This window comes from Andrographis paniculata, unplaced genomic scaffold, assembly GCF_009805555.1.
Source record: "Andrographis paniculata isolate CXL003 unplaced genomic scaffold, ASM980555v1 Contig32END, whole genome shotgun sequence".
Classification (NCBI taxonomy): Eukaryota; Viridiplantae; Streptophyta; class Magnoliopsida; order Lamiales; family Acanthaceae; genus Andrographis; species Andrographis paniculata.
The window spans coordinates 4,709,299-4,734,926 of NW_026137565.1; the positions used below are offsets into that span (position 1 = coordinate 4,709,299).

The window sequence follows — 25,628 nt, forward strand, 5'->3', positions numbered from 1 at the left end:
CCGACCCGCCCAAAATTCAAGCTGTCTAGCTTTGAACCGGGTTGAACCGGTCTGTTCTGTTTCTTATATATATATATATATATATATACTGGATCGGTTCAGTCTCACACTTCACTCATTCATTCACAAGAACAGATCAGATCATGCAATATTTAGTAGCTTTGCTAATAGTTGAATTTAAGTATAATCCTGTTGGTAAATATACCATGTTTTGAAAAATTATGTTTGTATCTTGTGTGAAAATTGTATGTTTTGATACATTTGATTAACCGGTGGTATTTGTGTGTAGTTTTAGGTTTATTATATATCATAATAGGTTTTCATATTGTTTTAAATCTAACTTGATTTCAATTTTCTTTGTGCAGGAGAATAATTCTAACAATTGGTTAAAATGAACTTTTTAAAAATGAACTAAAGTATTAAGAAGCAATGAAAGTTCGGACTGTAATGACACCTGAAAAAACAATATTTCACGTCCAAAATAAAGTGGAGATTTGTTATATATTTTGGCCGGTGATTATTGAGGCCTTAACACGCACAAATAACATAATTAATACTATATAATTCACTCGATACATATTTATATATAACACAACATAGCAATAAAATGTTATTTTCAAATAAATATGCTAACTTAGTCAAATAAACCCAGAATTGACTTGACACCGTTAGCAGCCTAGTCGCCACTGTATATACTTTTGTATTGAATCCTTGTGACATCGAAGGCTTTAAGAATGTAAAAACTCATTAAAGAAAAAACATAAATAAGATAGAGATCCTCTGCTCTATCACAGTTTATTGCCAAAAAAAAACACAATTTGTGTGAAAGAATTGAAGTTCATTTCTGGGCAAAACTGAGCTTAGTAGGATCAATGTAGCTCACTTCGATGGATATTGTCCAACCATTTCCTTCTTCTGTCCATTGAATTCCTTCCTTCTCCAAAAGCTTAGTTATCTGCAGACACAAACCAATGAACATCTCGAAAATTCCGGAACAACCACAGTTCGGTTATACGTACCAGGCGCTTGCGCCGCTTATCATCCCTGTTGTCTGCATCGCCAGTCCCGACCACGACTTTGAAGTGGCTAATAGCTGAAGAATTTCAAGAGCATCAGATCGCTGTCGTGAACAAAATCCATAACCACAGCTCGAATTTGCTCAGACAGCGAAACTCACATGGTAAACCGGCGAAATTTTTAAAATTCAGCTTCACCATCTTCAGAGCCTCCTTTGGCTCTAGGTAATGCACGTTGAAGAAAAAAATTTCCTCGTCGCTGAAGGATATAAAACACGAGCATTAAGGTCATTATTCGACAAGTTTGTCAAAAACTCAAAGGTATTTTGAATGTATGTACAAAAAAGGATCCTAGACTGACCCTTCATTTATAAGTATTAGCGTCGATTTTTCATCTGCTTCTTGCGCTTTTTTCATGAAATACTTTCCCTGAACGCACATAACACAGCCATTTAGTCGGTTCACGCGTCGATGAAGTGTACAAACGATAGATACAGCGGCTTACCTGCTCCATAAGAAGTTCCGCATGTCTATAATTGTCTTTAATGAATTCATCCACAGCCTGTACAATGTAGATGCATAAAACGCTTACGAATCGAGCAAGAAGTAAGCGCGCAAAACATTAAGGCTATGACTTACAGCTTTGTAGCATCTCCTCATTTTTTTCCAATTCTCCTTCACAGCTTCGCGCAACTCCTCGTAGCTACTTTCGTTAGCTTCACCGCCTAATAGTAAACGACGTAAAAGGTATGTAACTAACAATGTTAACACATGGTAATTAAATTACGAAGAAATGCAACAACAAAGAGAAAAAAAAAACATTTACTTTTGTTACGGAGCGGTTGCGTCGTAATAAATGTAAAATCTTCGATGAATGACTCCTCGGGTGGCTTCGTCACAATCGTACCATACGGCGAGCTGCGCATCGACCTAAATGGAACAGTTGGCTCATTCTTTTCTTCGACTCTGTCGGGGACTCTGAAGATTGCATCTAGAATTTCGCTTCGGATGTTTTCATTCTCTTCCTGTGGCTCAGATAATACCAATTCTTCGTCGACAGCAGTATCTGCATTTTCCGAAGCTTTTCCAAGTACATCGTCACTCTTCTCTAGAGATTCTGCCGACAGATCAAGAAGTTTGTCGATGCTCTGCATTTTCCGAAGCACGACAAATGAGCCGAGCACAAAAAAATGCACAATAAATGAACAAAATAGACTTACCTTGGGAACATTATGCCCACATTTACCTGAAAAGAAAACATATGCACAACTCATAACTACAACATCGATTTAAGGACAAAGATGAATCGAAAGTGATCGAAAGCACTAAGTTTCATAATGAGTTTACCAAGAACATCCTGGATTACATTTGTATCGAGCTGAAATCCATCTCTGAGCAATCGAAGAACCAAATCCTCGGTGTCGCCATTCAAGGATTCGCCACTCGAAGATGATGCTAGTTCCTTTTCTTTCTCGTTCGATCCAACCGATTGCGATCTAGGAATAATGTAGTCCTTACCGATCGGATCACTTACATTTTCCATAGTTTTCGAACACATTTTTGCACGAGAATTACGAATTTGGGGATTCTTGGAAGGTTTATCTATGGCACTTTCCGAGGATAAGTTAGTCACATTTTCATTTTCATTCGAAGATTTCGATGAACTTCCGACGATACTCGGCAGAGTACTAATGATTTCTTTCGGACAGCATATGGTTTGGCAGGATTCAGGCAATTGGTTTATGTTTTCATCGTCTCCTTCGGCACATGAAGAGATTGAAGATTGCACGCTGTGGTTCATTCTACACATGAATAAGAAGCACAAAAAAGAACAAAGAAATGAAGTGTGTATTTAGGGAAAGAATTCGATCGATGATCAGAAATGGAAATAGAAACAACAGATGCATTTCCTAATCTTCATCCCAAATTAAAGAAAACAAAAATAAAATACTGACAGCATACGAAATAGCAATTCATCCAGAATGTGAATCGAAGGCCTACCTAACAAATGCAATTACTTTTCCTCAAACACAAGTACCAATCAAAACAGAGGAAATTTAAAGGGGAACGAAAGATGAACACGAAAGAAAAAACCAATTAATTCAATAAACTTAACAATACATCAAAATCGAACTCTAACATAGTTTGTCCAAGAAAAGACCATCAAACATTGAATTGAATCGTAAATGCCGAGGTCAGTCAGTGAGTCAGTCATCATCATCACCTATCAAACAAATTCGGAAACACAGCAGAAGGGTGCTCGAGTTCTTACCTGAAGCAAAAATGGCGTCGAGACAGATATGGAGAGTGATTTTAGTTTTACGAGTGTGGAGTGGAGTGTAGATTCAGAGCGAAGGAAGCCCGACCAAGAAAGGTTGCAGGAAGGAAGATGCTGGGAAGACGAAAGAAGTGAGAAGGTTATTTATTTATTTATTTATTAATTAATTAGTGTAAGAAAATGCGAGGAAGGAAGGGAAGGAAGGGACCTCTTTTGTGTTCGAATCTTTTTTTGTGGGCCCATCACATGCAAATTGAATGCATTGTTTATTATTTAGTCAAATTTTAGGACCACCATTTAACGAACTGCTGTAATATGTTTCGATATATATTACAGTCTCGGCTCGTCAAACTTAATATCATGCAAAGTAGATTTAACAACACAAGTTATATTAGACGAACTATATATGTGTGATAGATGCATGCCTATACATAGCACTGGGTATTCGATTTTGATGTTTTAATTTTATCCAATCATATGATATGATGTGCATTGAATATTTTCAAAAGCAAGAATTTGTTTAAATGATTGATCCACCGGTTGATCTTTGCATATTGTTTGTATCTTGTCTTGATTTAAGGTGCTCATAAATATATGAAAATAATTTACACAATGTAGAAAAATATTGTAATAGCTTATATTGTATAATACTCCCCATAAAATAGTATAAATAACATATGAAAATATAACAATAGATATGGTATAGTAAATTTATATTTAATATTCATTCCATCCAAATTTATATTATATGAAAATATACGTTACTTAAATTACCAACACATTATTATATATATAATTATTTTATACATTTAAAATATCAAGATTTTTCATAAATTTTTATTAACTAATATAATATAATTATTTATTAATTTATTATAAATTTCCAAAAGGTCTATTTGAATTGGAACGGAGAAATATATTTTATAGGATGTATTATTCTTTTATCGGCACAAAATCAGTACTGTAGCTGCCGCGATAGCATGTATAAGTTGAATTTCAATAACTAGTTTGTTTAATTTCATTAATACCCAAGCAAACATTAATTGATCATTAATACAAATTTTACATTGAAAAAATTGATTCGAAAATCTCAACTTGAGTCAATTATATGACCGAATTTATTACTTATAATAAGAGGTTAGATTACTTTCCAACTTTCATTTAAATAAGACCATTTTGGTGATTTTAATTATTAGCTCAAAAATATAAAGTATATACTTAAAAAATATATATATATAATTGAAACTCTCAATTTTAATCAATCATACAATTGAACTGAATAATTTTTAAGTAGGTAGACCAGACCACCTGCTGACCTTTGCAATATATTAATGTTTTTTTAGTAATTAAGTTCATTATTCAGATAATCCAATAATCTAAATTAAATAGATTCCCAGTGATTTGTGTGAAAGATACTTCAACTGACCATGTTAGATTCATTGGTTTTATTTGACAATACCGTGAATTTCAAAATTTTAAATTATTTCCCTTTCATATTTCGAAGATTCTTTATGTTGGAAGAAATTATTATTTTATTGAGAGAGATGATATGTTTGATGTGATAGTTTGAATTAAATGATATTTAAATATAATTGAAAAATATTTTTGAAATAGTTGAAATGAAAGTTTGATGTCACGTTTTAAAAAATATAAATATTTCATATAATATTTGTTTATGTTGTGTGTGTAAAAGTTGATTTGATAGATAATTTTAATAAAATATAGTATTTTGTATTATTAAATATAATAATATTTTATATTTATGATATAATGTTTTAAAAAATATAATATTTCTCGACAATTTTTGTGAGAAAAATAAAAACTACGGTTCAGCAAAGCCTGTAGGTTAGTAGGGTTAGGATTTTAACTTTGAAATTTGAACAGTATCTCTGTCTGTACAGTACGTTTTAATGCTTATGCTGAATTATTTTTCAAATCAGCATTTGATCCCGATAAAAATCAAAGCAATAAAAAGAGGAAAGCACTATAAATGATCATGGAGAATTCGGCCAAACATAGACACAAAATCAGTCTGTCAACCAAGTTGGTGTGTGTGAAATTTTTGTTTCTATTTTGCCATATAAAACAAAATGCATTGAGGTTCTCAAAACAGAAAAGATAATCAAAGCAACAAAATGTAAAAAGATAAAATAAAAAATATAAAATTAGTATTTAATTTAATATATTATTAGAAAAAAAAAATATTTAATATAATATTTTTTAAAAAATAAATACTATCAAATAACTAAAAGTTGGTTGGATAACCGAAGCCTCAACATGTGAGCCAAAGTTGGTCTATGTGAATTTTGATGAGTTGTTTTTAGAGTGATAAATTATTAAGTATTCTTTTGAAGTTATTCATCCTTGTCTACTTCCTCCTTCTCATGTAATATGGATGTATTACTGTAGACACGAAAATTTAGATAAAGTATAATTAGTAAGTTTTTAAGAAGTGTATAAGTAAAAATAATTATAGATTAAGATAAGTAAATAATTTAATCAAAATTAAAAAAATTATAAAATTTAAAATTTAAAATGCGATTAAAGTGCATAATTATATTTTCAAAAATAGAAAGGACAAGTTATGTGAGACGAACGAAAATAGAAAATAGGGACAAATTATGTGGGACGGAGGAAGTACTATATAATGCATCGTTGATTCACGTATTTTATTTATATTATATTATATTCACTGTAGCTGCTGAATTTTAAATTCAGCAGTGCAAGTGCATGTTACGACTGTAATTGAACAGTGGAATTTGTTGAATTTGATTGGAATTCTTTAGTACAATTTGATAGTTAAAAGTTAGAATTTAAAATATAGTGTCAGTGCAATTTGTTCTAATAAATTATTAGTGCAATTTTGGTTAATTTTTTAAAAAATTATTCAATCATCTTAATTCTATGTAAAATATAGTATTTGTATTTAAAAAAAAAAACATCTAAATTGTTATTTCAATAATAATAATAATAGCACACCCTATATTGTGTTTCTAGAGAACTTTGTAGTGTAGAGTTATAACTATACATTTTTTTCAAAAGATTAGATAAGAGTTTTAGAAGATTTTATGTTTTTTTTTTATAAGAGTTTTAAAAGTTTTTGAGATTTTTTAGAATTTAAGAAAAATGATTATTAAATGTGATGTAAATAAGTTTTTTTTTTAATATTAAATTTTGTATGAAAAATACATTTTTTAATATAATATATTAAATAAATATTTGATTTAACATTTTCAGAAAAAATATGTCAATAAGTTCAAAGGTAGTATGTAAACAAAATTTAAAATATTCAATCCGGCATGAATATCCTTCTAATTACACATGTCAACCCTCCACAAAAAAATAAAAAATAAAATATCAAATCAAATATGTTTATATTTTTATTTTACATTGTATTAAAAATAAATTGTATATTCAAAATATTATATCAATATATAATTACATCACATTATAAATGTTTAAGCAAAAACTAAAAATACTTCATTATATGTTGGATAATGAATGTTTTTGTATCTATTCATAAAATTCTCAGTTACTTTTAGTATAAAATTAAATAAATTTTAGTATATTTTAAATAATACTCCATCCGTTCCCAGATACCATGTCCACGTTGCCGTTTATGTTCGTCCCACATACCATGTCACTTTTTTTAAAAAAATTATTACACACTTTAATCTCATTTTAAATTTTTTAATTTTAATTAAACTAATTAGTTATCTTAATCTTAATTTATAATTATTTATATTATAAAATAATTATTTTCACTAATACATTTTTAATTATCTATTAATTACACTCTTTCTAAAATACGGTGTCTACAGTGTAGCAGACACGATATTTGAAACGGAGGGAGTAGTTGGTGAGTACCTTTTTGTATGATAAAACTATTTTGCCCATTGTGTATAAATTAATATAATAATTTTGAGGAAATAAATGTACATATAAGATTATTTGTAACATGCAGATGGCAAAATGAAAATCTTTTGAGCTGACGGAGTCATAAAAAAATAATAATAATAAATTTGGAAAAAAATAAAAATAAAAATAAAAATAAAATACCCTTCGTTACTTTTCCTTGTAAATGGTTAATGAAGACATTTACCAGAAATAAAATTTTTACAAATAATTTATAAAGAACTCGAATTTCATATCTCAAATAATTTTTTAAAAAATCCACACTCACGTCATCAGATCACATTATATTGTCTGATCATCTCTTTCAACTAATAAAAATATGTCCTATGTTTGTCTGGTAAGAGATGATACGGTGGTGTAGGAATTGGATTGTGACCGTTGAATTATTCGACTATTTGATTCTAAATTCAATTTGAATTAAAAATAATAATAATAACAATATCATTCAACTATTTGATTCAATATTAATTCATTTTGTCCTGATTCGAAATTTTGTAATTAAAATATGTTCTTTCCTCTACCAAATATAAAATATCATTGTATAACATGTTTAATTAATTATATTATACATATGTAGTTATATAAAATTTTAAAAGTCATATTATAAATAAATTTAATTTGAAAAAAAAATATATGCATAATATATTTTATATTACATATTACCCGTCATTTAAATTTGTTCATATTCTCTTTGTAAAAAATACAAAAAAAAAAAAAACGTCATTGAAATTTGTTCATATTCTCTTTGTAAAAAATACAAAAAAAAAAAAAAAAAAAAAAAAAAGAGATATTAGGAGGAAAGAGAAATTATATTATATTATTGAATCCAATATTTATTAATATTGATTTGAATATTAAAATTTTATATTTTATATTGGATTAATATTCAATATTTATATTTGAATTTGAATTATAAAATTTTAAATCGAATATCAAATCGTAGGTGTAGGGTGTGGGACAAAAATTCTTAGAGAGATGATCATGATCCCCTGATGTTCGCGTAGAAGCTGGAAGTGCTTCTCGTCTCCCCCGAACTGAATTCCCATTCATCATCGTATCATTTCATGTCCTGTCCTCTATAAATGACGAGGGAGTCTTCTTCCCCAATCTCCCTGCAACCATTAATAACTAACTGTAATTACCAAACCAGCATCCATCAATGGCGGATCCCATCAAATTGGTGCTGCTCTTGGCTGCTTCCCTGTGCTTCTCCAGCGCCAACAGGATCTTAACCGACCACCACACCTCACCCCCCCACGCCATTTCTACAACTCACGAAGAACCCAACCCCCAGACCCAAACCTGGACCCAGCAGCCCTGCTGGCCTGCTTGCGGCGGCAGCGGCGGCGGCGAATGCCCTTCATACGGCGGCCATTGTATTCCAATTCAGCTGCCTCAGCAATGCGGCGGCTCTATCTGCATTCCTATGCTCGTGCCGCCGCCACAATGCAGCGGCGGCGGCTGTGAAGGGAATCCTCCATGTAACGGCAATTGCGTTCCGCCGCCGCCACCGACATGCCCGATTACCTGCCCCCCGAACTACGGCGAAGGACAGCAGCCTGCCGTGTTGGTGATGGCGATCTATTGGCCGCCGCACGGAGTCGGCGGCGGATCGACGGATAACATCAAAGGAGACGATGATGGAATCCATGGAGGACCTGGTCAAGCAATGGCTCCTGAGCAACATGGCCATGGAAAGTGATGGAAGAAGAAGTATTTGATCACGTGCAGAATAAAAATATGTAATAAGTGCCATAACTCTGTTCTTTTGTAATGCTGCTGCATCTACAGAAATATTCTGAATCAATAAGAACAATGTTGAAGATCCTTTGATGGCTGCTTTGCTAGTTGCAACTATATCTTGTATAACAACAAACCTGTATTTAGCGTTACCCGATTTCCTACCGCGGCATCGACGACGATCTCTGCGACAATTCTGGCAGGATTCGATTCGAAAACGGAGGGGAAATCGAAGCCGAGGGGCGAAGGAGAGGCGTCCCGCCGCCTGCCGGTGGATGACTTCCGATCACGATCGTCGGGGGTTGCAGCTCGATCTCGGTATCGAATTTAGGACCAAATCCGGGGCTGTCAAGCAACTGATTATCGTCGTACTCTTCAACCGATACAACCGTGCTTGTGTCTGTAAGAACAGTCGAATCATCGCCTCCCATTTTCCTCCTCCGCCGAGCTTCCTTTCCCCATCCGTGGATCGTGTCGCGGATTCGCTGTGGTATTAAGGCAGCCTTGTAGTTTGTCCCCATCTATGAAAACGAAAAAAAAAAAACGGATACCCGATAAAATCAGGAATCTTTAACTCAACCCATTTGCGATATTGTTCCTCGGCATATCGTACCTGAGTGACGAGTGCATAGAGTGGCAGGGTGCTGTAGCTGCATAAAAATTGTCCGACAAACCTGGAAAACAAAAAACAACAGCATCAGGTTAAATTGATTCGTCGACAATCGACAACAAAACTCAACGCGCATGCATACGTCGCATACCCCATGATCAGTCGCAAGTAAACGAGGAAATGGTTCTTTATGAAGCATGAGCTATAACCAAATTGCCACTGAAATCGGACACATGTAATCTAATCAAGAAGAAGTTCCAAGAATAACACAAACAATAATGTTAATAATCGTAGGGGGAATTTACCCAGAACCAAAAGAACGAAGCAAGCTCGAATGCATTCTGCAGGCAAAAATACAGAAAAATTAGTGTCATAAAGCTAAAATAGTCAGTTCAGTGTTGAAATTTTGAAATCGAGCAACCTGAAAAAGAATGAAGTGAATCAAGGACAGCAACAGTTCTGGTTTATTGAACCAAAATAACTCGTCGCGGGGCTTAAACTTCGGCCTGGAAGAACTCCCGTTCATTCCAACACTCTCCAGTGCCAAGGTTGCGATCACATGCTGGAGTTTTGTACCCACGAATAACACGAGCTGTGAATAAAGACCGGATGAATATTATGTAAAGAACGCATTTTTCGATTTTAAATGAAAAATATGATCCAACAATTACCTAACCAAAAGCATATCAAAGTAACATACAGTATACTTTTACTTTAAGCATTTGCAAATGGACACTATGGAAGTATGTTATATCATTGTAAGCTACCTATCACTCCCATTTAATCGATTTGCATCAATAATATTCCATTTTTTTCATAGATAATTATGAAACAGCAGCAAAGATCATGTTTTACATTTATCTGCAGATCATTTTCTTTGGAAACCACTCATCGAAGAATAAAGTGGTGGTAAACATCGATTTAAAAAAAAACTTACGGTGATAGGGATTAGTGCAATCCAAAAATAGAGATTAGACCCTGCAAATTTCAAAAGTCAAGAAACCAGAATTTAGCCAGACTGTTATGCTTTGCTCGATGGTAAAAATGCAATAGTTTAAAACGATCAGACTTGCCAAGAAAATTCATATTACCTTTCACATTGAACAGCATAAAAGTTACAACAAATCCCCAGAGTGGAGCACTGTTAAAATTGAAGGAAGAAGAATGTCAGAAACCTAAAAAGGTTTAGGCTAGAACTAAAATTTTTTTATGTCCAGTAGAATATATGTGAACAAACAATGAATTTAGGATTGATGAAGTTTAAGACTGTTTTCCAATTCAATTAGCATCAATGGACGTGAGTTTGCAAACCATAGAACAAACCATTGGCATTCAATCAATGCATAATAATTGCCTTATAATCGCGACATGAATGAGAGTTAAGCTGCATTAATCGGAACATGAAAAATGGCCGAGCCTAGTTTAGATTACCTAACACCAACAATCCGTTGAAATTCTTCTTCCATTGAGCGAACCATATAGCTGTGAAAATCATATTTTGGTGTAAGGTTGTGGTTCTGCCATAAATAAGAAAATCAAAATGTGAACAGAGATTTGATGTACACAGATTCTTGCTGTGAAGAAGCAAAACATGTCACCAATGGTAAATATAACCAAACCACAGTCCACAACAAAACAGACCAGTTTAGTCTGATCCACTACCACTATTACAGTAATCGGATATGCCTTTGGAGGTTCATCTACATGTATAAACAATCTCAAAAAGATCCTTATAAGATAATTATCTAAATCCAATAACAATCATGGTACTTATTGATGACTGATGTTGTTGTACAGACAATTAGCAATGTCATAAAAATTTATGTTCTACGGACAATACATAAAACACAGTCGCATAGAAAATGCTAAGGATATTTTTCAATATCATTTGTCTCCTAACCTACATGAAAACCTTCTTCGTCCAAGATCCTTCTCATATGAATTTATAAAGTGTATGACACTGAATAATCAAATTGATGAATCTGTTATAGGACATTTAAATTTTCTTCATAATCTGACATTTTACATACTATTGTTTTGAAAATACGATTGAAATTTCACCATATTAGTGGAAATTTGTGTATCAATTGATTTTAATTTTTTTAACGTATACATGTATAGGTAAGCTGTTAGAGGTTAGCAAAGATGGAAATCCAACAACCTATTCATGCCTTACAAAATTCAAGATTTGTACAATTTGCACTCCAAAAAATTGTCGTATAAATGCAATGCTAAACAACTTGCTTAGACATTAACATACCGCTATGAATCCTTGACGGAGTGTAAGATAATCTGCCCGGACTACTGAACGACCAAACTGTCGGAAGAAACAAGTCTGGATATTCCAAACATAGTATCAGTAAGAAAGAAACTTGCATTGTGTGTGGATTTAAAGGGAAATGAAAGCATAACTAGGATTATAAAAGCAGTTTAATACAAGCATTCAGAATTGCTACACATTTTTATAATGTGCAAATAGAAACTGATGAAATTTTTTTAAAAATATGATAGGTAAAGGAAGAGAACATACCACCCAAATAAGAAATTTGTTCTTGTCCATAGGATTCGAACTCTGGACTCTGACAAATGACGATTGTCTTCGCATTGTCAGGGCTCGGGTGATTTCTACAAGAGGAACAATGCTAAAGCAGATTAGCTCAACCCCAACTTCATTGCACACTATACAGAGCTTACAGTAGCTATTTTAGTTCACAGCACAAGTGGTTCAAAGATGAGAAATCACACCATTATAGATCAAAAGAATAGTTTGTTCATAAAGAGAAACAGAATTGTACTAAGGTATCAATATTTCGGCCACTCTCTCCTTAAAGTATACAATTTCTTAAGTTTTATCTTAACAAATTTTGTTATATGCCTTTATAAAGCGGGCTTAACTGCTTATCAGTTAAGGACCTTTGTCGTCTTTTGAGTGGCCTATGTACAATTTTAGTGATCCAACAAATTTCCAGAAAACAAAATGAGAAGAATGGACTTCACAGTTATCAGGTAATAATTTTAATATGTACATATGCAATTTTCGCTTAGGGAATTACCCCTCATTGAATTATATCTGTCCATGTGAGCTTCATCCTCCCATGCCCTCCAAGTGTGAATCTGCAAGAGATGCCAAAATGTCCATAACAAAGAAGTTTAAATTAAATGAAAAAAAATTAAAGAAAATAACACAACTACATGAATACATTCAGAGAAGGATGATAAGTAAAGGCCTAATATAAGTTTATTATTCAAATGTTCAACTAAATCTTGCAAAAGTAATGTCCTTGGGCATCTTCGGGTATGAAGTTCCATACAATGAGATACCATGCAAGTAAAAATTCACGAGCATACGATGTGACTGAATGAAGAGTAGAAGATAAATCCGAAGCCCAATAATATTGCAAGTATGCTTCCAATATTAGATACAAAATAAAAAGCTTGAAGCCGATGAATGAGACATTTTTACCTTTACAATTGCCAGCAGCATTGTTAAGCAGCTGTAAGATATATGAGTAATTGCCATAACAAAGATGAACCGATGGAGTTGCTCAAGGCCTTCATATGAAACAAATGGCTCATAATTCTGCGACGACAAGATAGAAAGCTTGTCATGAATTCTCTCAAACTCATACGGATCAATAACCAAACTAGCAAAACCCATAAAAACTGACTCACCTCCCGACACATATTTTGATTCAAACCAGTCAGTACTCTCCTAGACGACGCCAAAAGTTTCCGTTCCTTCAAGCTACTATCTTCTCTTTCTTCATCAGCTTGTTTCTTAGTGCATGGGGTAAATGCACTATCATAGAACATTGAGGGAATACAAATATTCGATATGATGCCCGCACTTGCTGTAAGTAGTAGTGATATGAAACCAAGAAGCATCAATTCTGTAGAAAAGTATCAAATGGAGCTCGAAGTTATATCTCCATTCCATATGTCCTTTTCAGACTGCAACAAGAATAACTATTATACCTTCCTTCATCTTCTCAACAGCAGCTTGTAATGGTTTTCGATTAGTTTTCTCCAGCCACTGAAAATTATGAATCATGTTGATAAATAAACAAGAAAACCTGGATTTGAATCTAATCACAAAACCAAAAAATTCAAGATCTCACACAAATAGTCAACTCTAAAGAACTCCAAACACTCAAAGATTTACAGGGGGCATTACCACATAAGTGATCGATAATTTCAAAATTAGGTAAGAGTGTCGCTCACATTACTCAGCCGATGAATAGAGCGCTCCACAAGTAATGAAACAACGACAAATATTGTCAGTACTGAAGCAAGAGACCATGTTGGGGTCAAGGCCAGTGACCTCAGCTCCTTTGCACCCTCTTGGGATTCCGACATCCTCAGCTAAACCAAAAGTGTGCAAAGCTTCAAGAGAAACCTACTAGCCCCTCCCTAATCTCTTAAAATCTATCCCTGCAACTCTGGAACATGGCACCCAGGGAATCGAATCATTTAAGGAATCTACCGAAGCATCTCGTCAAAATGCTCTCAACCGCTTGTGAGAATCATCCAGTGCTTCGAGAAGGCGTTCTCTTCGGCCTTAGATTTCAAAAGTGCATATGCGCCATTAACACCAAGCTCAGCACATCTCTTCAAAACCGTGTCATCTTCAAGAAAAAAGCTATATAAAAAATGCAAAAGGGGTTTTTTTTTTAACTGTTCTGCAAAAGTGGCATCAAACAAAAGCAAGAAAAGTGAGTAGAAGAAAAGGGGAAGAATCTCGAATCAATCTCTCTGTCCTTCCCTGAGGTGCAGAGGTTTCCCCCAGGTGTAGTTGGATCTTGGACTGCAAATTTATTTTCTTTCTTGTTTTGTTCTGTTTCCATTTGAATTAAATAGTGATGTTCGAATTGGCGCAAGTGTCGCTGTCTCTCCATTAATATATTTATTGTATTTTTTAGTAGTGGAGTATTTATTTTCCGGGCAGTTTCCTTCCGTCTCCATTAACGGTGGCGGAATTTACGACAGTAGGGGCGACTCCAGACGACGTCGTCTCGTATCCTGGAAAACACGTATTCTGATTCCAGTTACTCTCGGAATCAGAACATGTGAATTTCAAAATCAATTGGTATTTGGTACTACTGTTCGTGACCATCAACGGATATCACATGCGCACATTAATATTATTTTATTGTTTGCCAGTAGTACTAGTTCATGCTTTTTTTTTTTAATTAAAAAAATTATGACTATAAAGGTTTTTGAAATTTTAAATTATTAGTAAAATTAATAATTATAAAAAAAATAAATTTGGACATTTGATGAAAATGGTTAGTATAAGATAATATATATAATGTGATATTTTTAATAAAAATAAATACATTTAATAAAAAATTCTACTATTTTTATATTTATATTACTAAAAAAAATTATTATATTTTAAAATTTATAATTTGTAATTTTTTTTTTAATTTTTATTAAATTAATTAATTATTTTAATTTTAATTTATAATTATTTGTATGCAAATTTTTATTTTTTATTTTTTTTGTTATAACTTTTGGAATTTTATTTAATTTTTAAATAGAACAATAATTTCAATATGACTCTCTCTCTCTCTCTATCTCTATCTCTCTCTTCTTTAAGTTAATGAGTAACAACAATTCACAGCTTTCATACTACATATTTTCTAGCATGACACAGTGAGGTCATTAGGGCTCAATTTATATACATATTTTTGACAATTTTGATCTATAATAAACTTCACACATTACTTTTTAGCTTGACTACTGAGGTCACTAAGGCTTTGTTTATATAGATTTTTTTTTTTTTTAATGTGAATTTTCTTTTATAATAATTATTCAAAAATATCAAATTAAATATATATTGTTTTAAAAAAATATATATCAAAGTAAATAATTTGTTACTCTCTCCATCCCAATTACGGTGTTCCTTTTACAATAGACACGAGAATTCAGTGGTGGTATAATTAGTAAATAATTAAAAATAAATTATGAAAATAATTATCGTATAATAAAAATAATTTTTGATTAAGATTAAGATAACTAATTAGTCTAATTAAAATTTAAAAAAAACTCTAAATTAAAAATTTTAAATTATATTAAAATATATAATTCTTTTCTAAAAAAAAATCACAAAATAAACGGGACAAACAAAAATAAAAAAGTATATATTTCTATTTTGGGACGTCTAATTACAAAGTAACCATTTCATTAAATACCTCATTTTTTTTTCACAAATACCCTTAATTTACATCACATTATTACTTTTATACCAAAAAGAAAGGGCAAAAATGTCATTATACTACTTTTACCTACCTTTATCCGTGGACGAGAGAGTATAAATTAGTGGGACTACCTAAATACGATCATACTTATTAAATGAATTATATACATAACACATTTGAGCCTAATTGATATTAGCTCACAAACTTGCCTATACAAGAGTATCTAATCTTTTGAGAGTCATACTTCCTCCGTCTCACCTACTGTGTCCACGTTGCCGTTTTTATCCGTCTCACATCACATCTCACTTTCATTTTTTGGAAATTGATTATACACCGTAATCTCATCTTAAATTTTTTAATTTTTAACTTTTTTTGAAAAACTTATAACTTTTTAAAATTTTAATAAAACTAATTAATTATTTTAATCTTAAGTTATGATTATTTATATTATAGGATAATTATTTTCACTAATATATTTTAAATTATCTACTAATTATATTTATTCTAAATTCTCGTATCTACAGTAATCCGGACACGATACATAAAACGGAAGAAGTATTTTCCGCAGTGAATGAAAAATGAACCAACCAATAACTGTTTAGAGATATAAATGAAAATTTTGTACAGCAATCAAAATAATTGGGTGTGATTTTCCCACATGCATGCATTAATTTTTATTATTATTTATTTATTATTTCAATTATTTGGGCCTAAATAAAGCAGCAGCCGACCACGACTTTATTTCACAGCTTAATCAATGCATTTAATTAAAGTCAAGAATAGTGCATGCAATTAAATTACACATATTAGGAGTTGACAACTGAATTTTCTTACCATATATACCTCATAACTCATTAGTAATCAAATAGATTCATTTGACGTTTCTATGATGAAATTAGAATGAATTAAATTAAATTAAATTAAACAAATATATCAGCACAAAATTAAATTAAATTAAATTTTTTAATAAGTATAATATAAATAATTCATATAAATTGAAAATAGTTTCATACAACATATACTATTATTGATTTTAGCACATAATATATATTCATAAAATATACCGTAAAATGTGAATTGTCAGCACTTTAATAATTATTTGGTTATTCAAAATTAATCTATTTGATCCCGTAAAATACAGTTAATTGGTGTGGTGTTTGGCTAGTGATCGTAGTAACCAATTTGAGTCTCACTTAATTTTTCTTGATCGAGAATGTTACACAAAATTTACTTAAGATAGCTTTCCCAACAAAGATAATACAAATCCATCATTGTATTCGACTTGAAAATTTACTCATTGTATACTAAAAAAATAACAATCACGAATTCTTGTGTTACAAAAATAATAATTAAAACAAGAATATGTATATACTTCTAGTAGCCTTTATATTGAAACCAAATTAATTTGGAAGAGTTTGGTAGAAATGGAGCATATTACACTATAAGAAAAAATTATTTTTGTAACAGAATTTTTTTGTCTTTAGATCTATTTTTTCCGTTACTAATGACATTAGAGACGGAATTAGTAATGAAATTACGTTAGCTACGTAAACTTTAGGGATGAAATATAATCGCCCATTGGAATGGGGTACGAACAAGTCAGGGAAATATGGAATTTTCTATTGTGACAAAATTATGTCATATATACTTTATCCCTAGAAATATTTTGAATTCAAAAAATAATTTGTAAATCTGGTGTTTTAAAGGAAATCGAGGTTGTGTTTTTGTTTTTCAGTTATTTAAATTTTGTGAAAATTTTGCTATTAAATTATTGAAAATCATAAAAATATTTTAAAAAATTATGATATGTTTTTGGGTAAAATAGTTTTTATTATTTTTAATCTTTTGTATAAAACAATAATTTTTTATTGAAAAATGTAGGTAAATTTTTATTTTTTTTACTAAAATAATAGGATAGGTAATATGTTCTTTTGGTTTTGAGTTTATTTTATTTTTACTATTTTTAAGTAAAATAATTATTAAATATAATATTTTGTTTGAAAATTGTGTGTTGAACATGATATTTTTGGAGAAAAGTAAAAATAAAAATTATTACTCAGAAAAAAATAAAAAAATATTTTCTCCGTCCACACAAAAAGTAAATATTTATTTTTCGCCTGATATTTAAGAAATAATAGTATTTTAATTATAGTGCGCAGTTAAAAGTAGTAGAATGATATTTTTGCCCTTACTTTTTGGTGTAAAGGTAATGATGTGATGTATAGTAAGTGTATTTGTGGAAAAAAAATGAGATATTTAATAAAATATTTACTTTATAATTGGACTTTCAAAAGTAAAAATATGTATATTTTCTAGCCGTGAACAGAGAGAGTATAAAACTTAAATTTCAAGCAAATGTCCTGCCCAAAAACACAAACAAATACACCCTAAGCATTAGTTTAATTTAATAAAAATATTATTTGAATCTCATTATCATTTGTAGTTCAAATTGGATTGGAATAATTAATTGAGTCAAGAAAATGATCCACATCAACATCCTGAGCCCAATAAACGATGACTACGACAACCAATAAAGTATCACCAACCATTATATATACATACCCGACCTGCAAAAAAAAGATTGTTTAGATGGAAATTTTTGGAGGTTTTTTAAAATTTGAAAGTTTGAAAAAAATAAAAAATTAATATTTGATTTGATGTTTTGTAAAATAAAAAAATATATTTATTGTGATATTTTTTAAAAATAAATAGTATCAAATGAACAAAAAAATGTTAAGGTAAACAAAGTAAAATTTTAAAAATAATTTTTTTTTTTTTAATCGGTACAACATGTATGAAATGAAAGGCCAATAAGATCAATTTATCTTTGTAGAGGATAGCTTCCAAACACCAGTTTTTTACTTATTTGTATTATTCTTTTTTTCAAATTATATTTTTTCTAATTCGTATCAAATTTAAATCAAAATTTTACAAACTTAAAAAAATAAAAAACAAAACATTGGAATATATATACACATTTTAAAAAAATAATAATCTTTTTTCTTTGGTTTAATAAATTGATTAGACAAATTAATAATAATACTCTGGATACAGAAAGACAAGAAAAAACAATCACCTGCCAAATATGATATGTCCAGTACGACTTTCTTGTCGAGCCTAATTTACAAAATATTAGATTTAGCCAAAAATTTATCGAGTGTGCACTTTCGGAAAGCAATTGCAATTCCCACGTAGTAGTAGTAGTAGTAATATAATAATAATAATAATTAATTAATAAATAAATAAAGCAGTCACTCAAAATTACAATCCAAATATGCAAACAAAAGCATAGACCATTTTCGGAAAAAAAAAAAAAACAATAGAAATAAAGCACAGCCTCACTCACTCCTATTCACAATGCCAATGGGCCTCAATGGGCCTCTCTCTCTCTCATCACATAAATAATGTGACTCTCTCTCTCTCTCTCTATATATATGTATGTATATGTGTCAGATGATTGGCTTCAAATGCTGTCGGAAAATTTGAAGCATTTTGGGGAAAGTGACGATTCCGAGAAGAGTACAGTCGTCGTCTTCAATGACCCACACATAGCTCACGCGGTGGGCGATCGCCTGAATCATCACCGCCACTAGCGAGCTCCATCGATGGCACACCATCGCCTCCGCCCGCCGCACCATCCGGGCCGAATACCCGCTTCCGGAACGCCCGACCCGACCCGCCCGCGCCAGCGGCGTCGTCGGCGACGGTAGATCCTCGTCGGACGACGCCGAATTGCTGCTGTACGGACCCAATACGAACTCCTCCACCATCCCCTCCAGCTTCTTCGCCTTCAGCCGTTCCTCCACCAGCCTCACGATTTCCTCCGGCGGGCCGCCGCAGTCAATGTAAGCCATCAGGTCGCCGGTGGAGAGCGTCAGGATCGCAGCGGAGACCGTCTCGTCGCAGCAGGCGAGCGTGGAGGGGGAGATTTCGCCGATCAGCATCCCGCCGGCGTCCACTACGGCCACCGACGTCTGCCGCGCGAGGGACCGGGAAATCGCGCCGACGGCGGAAGACGCCGGCGAGTGGTAGTCGGCGGCTTCGAAGTCGTCGGTGATGATGCCGAGGGCGTCGATGGAGAGCGTCGGGAGTGGGGAAAACTGTCCGATGGAGCCGAGGAGGAAACGGACGATGTCCTCCGGCGTTAGCCAGCAGAATTCCTGGCCGTTGTGAGTCGTCGGGAAAATCAACGGCGACGGCGGCGATTTCGGGAGATGCTTTCGCCGGGAACTTGTCTTGATCGGAATCACCAGATTCTGAGCTCCTTGCAGAATCAAATCAATGGCTTCCACCAAGCTGCGAACATCAAACAAATTAAACAGAGTAAACCCTAAAAATCAAAATTGAAAATTCCATTTCAGATCTGACCACCAAAAAATCCAAAATCAATCCAAATCGCGCCACAAATTAGCGTTTCCTTTTTTTTCCTACCTCGTTGAGGGTTCGACGTGCCTGACGAGGCCTTCGGATTTGGGCAATAAAACAGAGACGGGAGACTTGAGAGCTACCGCCGGCGAATCCAAATTATCTTTCTGGCAAAGAAAGCAAACGACGTCGACCATACACAATTTTCCGACGCAGGTGCAGTTCCTCCGGGAAGAGGAGTGGTCGCAGCTCCAGACACTGATGCAGTTATCCTGGACGGACTTGAGGGCGGCGATGGCGTCGGCGACGGTGGCGGTGGCCGGGAGGGACGGCAGCGGCGGCTTGCCCAGGCAGAGGTCGGCCACGACGTACGGATACAGGTGAGCTGCTGCCATACAAGAACAAAAGCCACAGAAAGAGTTGGAATTCGTTGGTGGGATTGAATTTGCAGAGCGAATTGAGAAGAAAGGTAGGTGGAGATTTGTGGTGTAGTTTATGAGTATTATATATAGATGGACATTTGTGAGTTTTTAATGATTTTAAATCAAAATAAAATAAAATAAATTAGGAGAGAAGAAAAGAAATTAGGAAAAAGTACCAAAAGGGGCCCACGTCCTTTAAGATGTAATACTAGTGGGCCCAGTGAAATGGCCGTACTTGTCCCGATTTAGCGTCTCCATATGCATCCAATCCGTATAGGTACGATCCTTTATCAGATTTCAATTTACTTATTTATTTAGTTTTATTATTAGTTTTTTTTTTTTTTAATCTTTAAAATGATTTTTATAATTATCTATCATGTCACTTTTCAATCATTTTCAGCATAATTCGATTGATTAATGGTGCGTCTTTTTTATCAAAAAATTTCCAAATTTTATTGAATTCTGTATTTTTTTGAAAGAATAATTTCTCTCACAAATATTTTTATCAGATATTATTTTAATAACAAAATTTTCAAAAAAAAAAAAAGAAAAAAAAGCACACCCTTAATTAATTAAACTATTTTTAATAAAAAATAACTTTTATTAGAGAAATGTAAAATAAAAACAACATAAAGTTACACAGCAACGTAGAATTATATATATGGTTGTGTGACAATATCGCTGTGTATATTTTATACGACCGTGTGATAACATAGTCATGTATAATTCTACGTAGCTATGTAGTTTTCAGGTCAGCTGCCACGTCAACCGCGTTACGTCTACGTCATCAATTTCCGTTAACTTTTTTAACATTGCAGGAGATCAAAATTGATTGAAATTATTTATAATGAAATTAAAATTGATAAATTTTTTATATTAAGACCAAAATTGATACAGTTTAATTATATTACGATGAAAATCGACTTCTTCCCTATTATTAATGATTACTAAAAAAATAAGTGATACTAAGGGCGTGTTATTTTTTATTTCTCAAAGTTTTGTTTTTGTTATTTTGATCAAGTAAAATAGTGGTTAAATTGTGATATTTTTTTATGAAAAATACTCCAAAAAAACTAATATATATACACTTATTATTTATCTACATAATTTTTTATATCTTATCTAAAAAAATATATTTTTTCAAACTATTTCAAAAAAAAAAAAAAAGCCTAGCATTTTTTACTATGTGCATTGAACGTGTTTGTTTGTGTTTAAAATAATTGAAACTTTGTAACTTAAAAGTAAAAAAGTAATGTAATATATCTCTATATATATATATATATATATATAGAAAACATCATAAACTTATAATATAAAAAATAATTTCTAAATTACAAACAAATATGGACTAAACATCAATTCATGTTCAATATTATTGTAACTACTCGATTCAGCCTCATATTTATTAATAGTTAACAATTTAAGCTTAAGGACAAAAATCATGCACATGAAGGAACGCTTTCTAAAGCACATGGCTGCATGCATATCATATACTACTATTAATGTTGAATAATTATTTTATTTTAAAAATAGTAAAATAAAATGAATATACAGAATTATTATTATTATTATTATTATTATTATTATTATTATTATCACACATCAATAGATAATAGTGCATTTATATGTGCTAATGATAATTTATAGTTATTTGAATTTTTGTTTAAATAATATTTTTTTTTTATGATGTGGAAATTCGCAGCCGCTATCCGAAAGTGGACAAATTTTTTTTTCTTTTTTTAATAAAAAAAAACATCAAAATAAATAGAATCGTTATTCTCCGCCTCAACATTTCATATGGATTCATTGCCCAATTATTAATTTTGAGGTTTTATCATTATAATTTGAAGTGAAATAAGATAATATATTTTATTAAAAATCATATAAATTAGATAATGTAAAAATTTGTAGTTAAAATCATCATCAAATAATGCCATAATGTTCAATGACGTGGATCTATGATCAACTAAAAGTTTTTAATTATAAAAAATAAAAAAACAATATACAGTTTCTACACTACAAATATGTTATTTTTATTTTTATTTTTTTGCTTCTCTATATATAAAATCACATCTACTCCAAAAATTGATATAAAATACTCTCTCCGTCCCACATACCATATCCACATTGTCATTTCTGTCCGTCCTATATACTACGTCACTTTCTTTTTCTGGAAAATGATTATACACTTTAATCTCATTTTAAATTTTTAAATTTTTTTTTTTTAAAATTTTAATTAAATTAATTAGTTATCTTAATTTTAATTTATAATTATTTATATTATAGAATAATTATTTTCACTAATATATTCTTAATTATCTATTAATTACACATCTCCTATAAAATACCGTATATACAGTGCAGCAGACACGGTACGTGGGACTAATTACACCCCTTCTAAAATACCGTATCTAACGTGCAGCAGACACGTCGGTGGGTCAGGAGTAAATTATTTAGGTAACTTGAACGCAACCCAAGACAGATTCGTCCCGTCACTAGCTTCGCAGTGGTCCATGATTACCACCAATAATAGGTTTTCTTTTTTAAATATTTATATGTAAATAAAATATAATTTCTCTTCTAAAACTACAGTTCCCCTTACATATCCTCCAATAAATAAATAAATTAAATCAAATATTTATTATTTTAAAATTTATTTTTACATTAAAAATATTATACTACAATTATTCTATATCATATCAAATAATTATTTAATTCAATTTATTTTATTATAATTTTCAAATTCATCTCTCAAATTTACATTATCACAAAGTGAAGAAAACATATAGGAACCATTTCTTTTTAAAGTTTAAATCTAATCTCACACTATTTTATCAAATAAATTTCTCCTAAAGCGTCAATCTAACACAACATTTTAATTTAATATATTACAAGAAAAATAATAATCAAAATTTCTTCAAAAAAATAAAAAAAAAAATCACATCAAATATTTACTATTTTTAAACCAAAACTTTAAATGATGACACTCTAAAAGTTTCCCCTTATAAAAGTGGCTTTTGTTTACTCGTATTTTCAATTGTATTTTTCATTATTTATCAAAATTTTGTTCTAAAAAAATAACATCTATCACATATATATATAACTATATACACGTATATTTTATTTAAAATATAAACTTAAATACTTAAATTTTCTTTCGGAATTTTACTATTTACAAAATAATTCAAAAAATCCAAACAATTCAAAAAATTATCTAAACAACCATTCACCTTTAGATTGTACTATCTTCAGCTTTCAAATTTATTTTTTCACCATTTATTTAGTAATATATATATATATATGTATATATATAGGGTTTTTATTTTCATTTTAAATATTAAGTTGATAATGCATTTTTCATTCAATTATCTAATGTGAAACCTACAATATATAAAGGCAAAAGTTGAATAGAATAATATATCATACAGCTGCCTTTGAATTCTATGTAACAACTTGTAACTTGCAACATTTAATAATATGATTGTCTTTTACATATTTTAAATACTTATATTATATAAAAATGTTGGAACAAAAACTACGATAAGATTAAAAAAAAAAAAAAAGTATTATTTGTTAATAATGTGATCGATAAGTTTCACCTCTCCAACATAAAATAAATATAATAAATTAAACATTAGTTTGGATTTCTTTAAACCATTATTTATAATAATTATTCAAATCCAAATTAGTGGAAAACAATTTTTGTTGGTTGGTCATATTCCTAAGTAAATCACTTTTTAACATAAACAAACATTAACCTAACAAGTTAAAGTTACATTCTTCATATATTAAATTAATTGTTGAAATCATATATATCTCTGCCTAATTGGATTATTTAAGTAGTGGATGAATAGTAAAAAATGTGTTTTTACTAACATAATTTTTTAGGAATATTAAAAAGAATACATTTATTTTGTCTCATTGCAAATGAATTAAAACAAATTTTTGATTCGAATAGTAATGTGAAACCATTGACCAAACAAACAAACCATAAGAAAATATCGGGTCTATTATTTTCACAATTGGATTTAGATATTTGAGTTATTTATTAAAATAATATTTAATATTTCCTCCGTCTTATATGAAAGATACTATATTTTATTTTTGTTCGTCCCAAAAAAAAGGATACTATTTATTAATTTGGTAATTATATACTACCTACCTAATATAGTTAATACCCTTACAATTTCCAATATATTACGCAAATATCATTACTTTTTTATCACACAATCTAATAAGGACATTTTTGTATTTTTCATTATAAACTAATATAATATTAATATTAAAAAATTTACGTGTAAAAAATAAATATTACTTTTTTTCCGGGATGAAGGTGGTACGTTCTTTTATGAAATATATATATATATTAAAAAAAAAACATTAGAACTAAAAAAATAAAAACCAATTTAGAAATTGGAAATGAACAAAAAGGTGTGTTTGCATGTGGCTTTTAGTTTTTAAATTTAATTTTTGAACAGTAAAAAATTAAATTTAAATAGTTGTATAATTTAATATAAATAAAAGTAAACGTAATATTTTGAATATAAAATAAATTTTTAATATAATATAAAAAAATAATTATTTAATATAATATTTTTTTAAAAAAATAATATAAATAATAAAAAAAAATAATAGAAATAATAAAAATACATGATAAAATGCACGAAATAACACAGCTATTTCTTTTCTTTTATGTTGGTTCATTTCATTTTGGTTTAATTTCTAACAGATGTGATATATGTCATTATCAATCATATTGGTACATACAGGTGAATGAACAAACCCTTGCTGCTGGGAATATATATATATATATATATTTACTGTTTACATACAGATATTGTGTTTGTCCTAATTTGGTTGAAAGTTTTGAAATTAATCAAATTATTTGACTGATATTGTCGTGATCAGGCGACCTGCAATGGCCCTGCTGGATTCTACATGCACACAGCTGGCTTTCCATTTGACAGTACAATAATAATAATACTCCCTCCGTTCCATATACCGTGTCTGCTACACTGTAGACACTAGGAGAGGTATAATTAGTAGATAATCAAGAATGTATTAGTAAAAATAATTATCCTA

The 25,628-nt window shown here is 30.8% G+C and overlaps 3 protein-coding genes across 3 annotated transcripts; all 3 read right to left on the minus strand.

The window, feature by feature from the left end:
- Window positions 1-475: 475 nt before the first annotated feature.
- LOC127247095 (putative nuclear RNA export factor SDE5) lies at window positions 476-3,456 on the minus strand. The gene is made up of 10 exons (XM_051268802.1): window positions 3,289-3,456; window positions 2,364-2,818; window positions 2,237-2,262; window positions 1,843-2,164; window positions 1,656-1,741; window positions 1,522-1,578; window positions 1,378-1,445; window positions 1,178-1,275; window positions 1,020-1,093; window positions 476-955 (listed from the first exon to the last, which is right to left on the minus strand). The coding sequence occupies exons 2-10, from the start codon at window positions 2,815-2,817 to the stop codon at window positions 839-841; spliced, it is 1,302 nt and encodes a 433-aa protein (XP_051124759.1). The 5' UTR covers window position 2,818; window positions 3,289-3,456; the 3' UTR covers window positions 476-838.
- A 4,727-nt stretch (window positions 3,457-8,183) lies between these two features.
- Window positions 8,184-14,393, minus strand: LOC127247086 (MLO-like protein 11). The gene is made up of 15 exons (XM_051268791.1): window positions 13,781-14,393; window positions 13,535-13,592; window positions 13,232-13,449; window positions 13,023-13,139; window positions 12,613-12,673; window positions 12,090-12,184; window positions 11,820-11,894; window positions 10,991-11,076; window positions 10,651-10,700; window positions 10,497-10,537; window positions 9,981-10,151; window positions 9,865-9,900; window positions 9,711-9,778; window positions 9,563-9,623; window positions 8,184-9,470 (listed from the first exon to the last, which is right to left on the minus strand). Exons 1-15 carry the CDS (start codon window positions 13,913-13,915, stop codon window positions 9,111-9,113), a joined length of 1,632 nt encoding a protein of 543 aa, XP_051124748.1. The 5' UTR covers window positions 13,916-14,393; the 3' UTR covers window positions 8,184-9,110.
- A 4,617-nt stretch (window positions 14,394-19,010) lies between these two features.
- LOC127247716 (CBS domain-containing protein CBSX5-like) lies at window positions 19,011-20,604 on the minus strand. Its single transcript, XM_051269689.1, has 2 exons — window positions 20,191-20,604; window positions 19,011-20,055 (listed from the first exon to the last, which is right to left on the minus strand). The coding sequence occupies exons 1-2, from the start codon at window positions 20,517-20,519 to the stop codon at window positions 19,209-19,211; spliced, it is 1,176 nt and encodes a 391-aa protein (XP_051125646.1). The 5' UTR covers window positions 20,520-20,604; the 3' UTR covers window positions 19,011-19,208.
- Between the last annotated feature and the right edge of the window lie 5,024 nt (window positions 20,605-25,628).

What these genes read in the sequence shown, in the direction of transcription:
- LOC127247095 (XM_051268802.1), bottom strand. Translation starts at nt 2,817, where the DNA reads ATGAACCACAGCGTGCAATCTTCAATCTCTTCATGTGCCGAAGGAGAC. An exon ending in CGGAACTTCTTATGGAGCAG is followed by an intron (nt 1,446 to 1,521) that starts GTAAGCCGCTGT and finishes ATGTGCGTTCAG; the next exon opens with GGAAAGTATTTCATGAAAAA. An exon ending in AAATTTCGCCGGTTTACCAT is followed by an intron (nt 1,094 to 1,177) that starts GTGAGTTTCGCT and finishes GAAATTCTTCAG; the next exon opens with CTATTAGCCACTTCAAAGTC.
- LOC127247086 (XM_051268791.1), bottom strand. Translation starts at nt 13,915, where the DNA reads ATGTCGGAATCCCAAGAGGGTGCAAAGGAGCTGAGGTCACTGGCCTTG. An exon ending in TCCGTCAAGGATTCATAGCG is followed by an intron (nt 11,077 to 11,819) that starts GTATGTTAATGT and finishes TATTTATGGCAG; the next exon opens with AACCACAACCTTACACCAAA. An exon ending in TATGCTGTTCAATGTGAAAG is followed by an intron (nt 10,538 to 10,650) that starts GTAATATGAATT and finishes TGAAATTTGCAG; the next exon opens with GGTCTAATCTCTATTTTTGG.
- LOC127247716 (XM_051269689.1), bottom strand. Translation starts at nt 20,519, where the DNA reads ATGGCAGCAGCTCACCTGTATCCGTACGTCGTGGCCGACCTCTGCCTG. An exon ending in CACGTCGAACCCTCAACGAG is followed by an intron (nt 20,056 to 20,190) that starts GTAGGAAAAAAA and finishes TGATGTTCGCAG; the next exon opens with CTTGGTGGAAGCCATTGATT.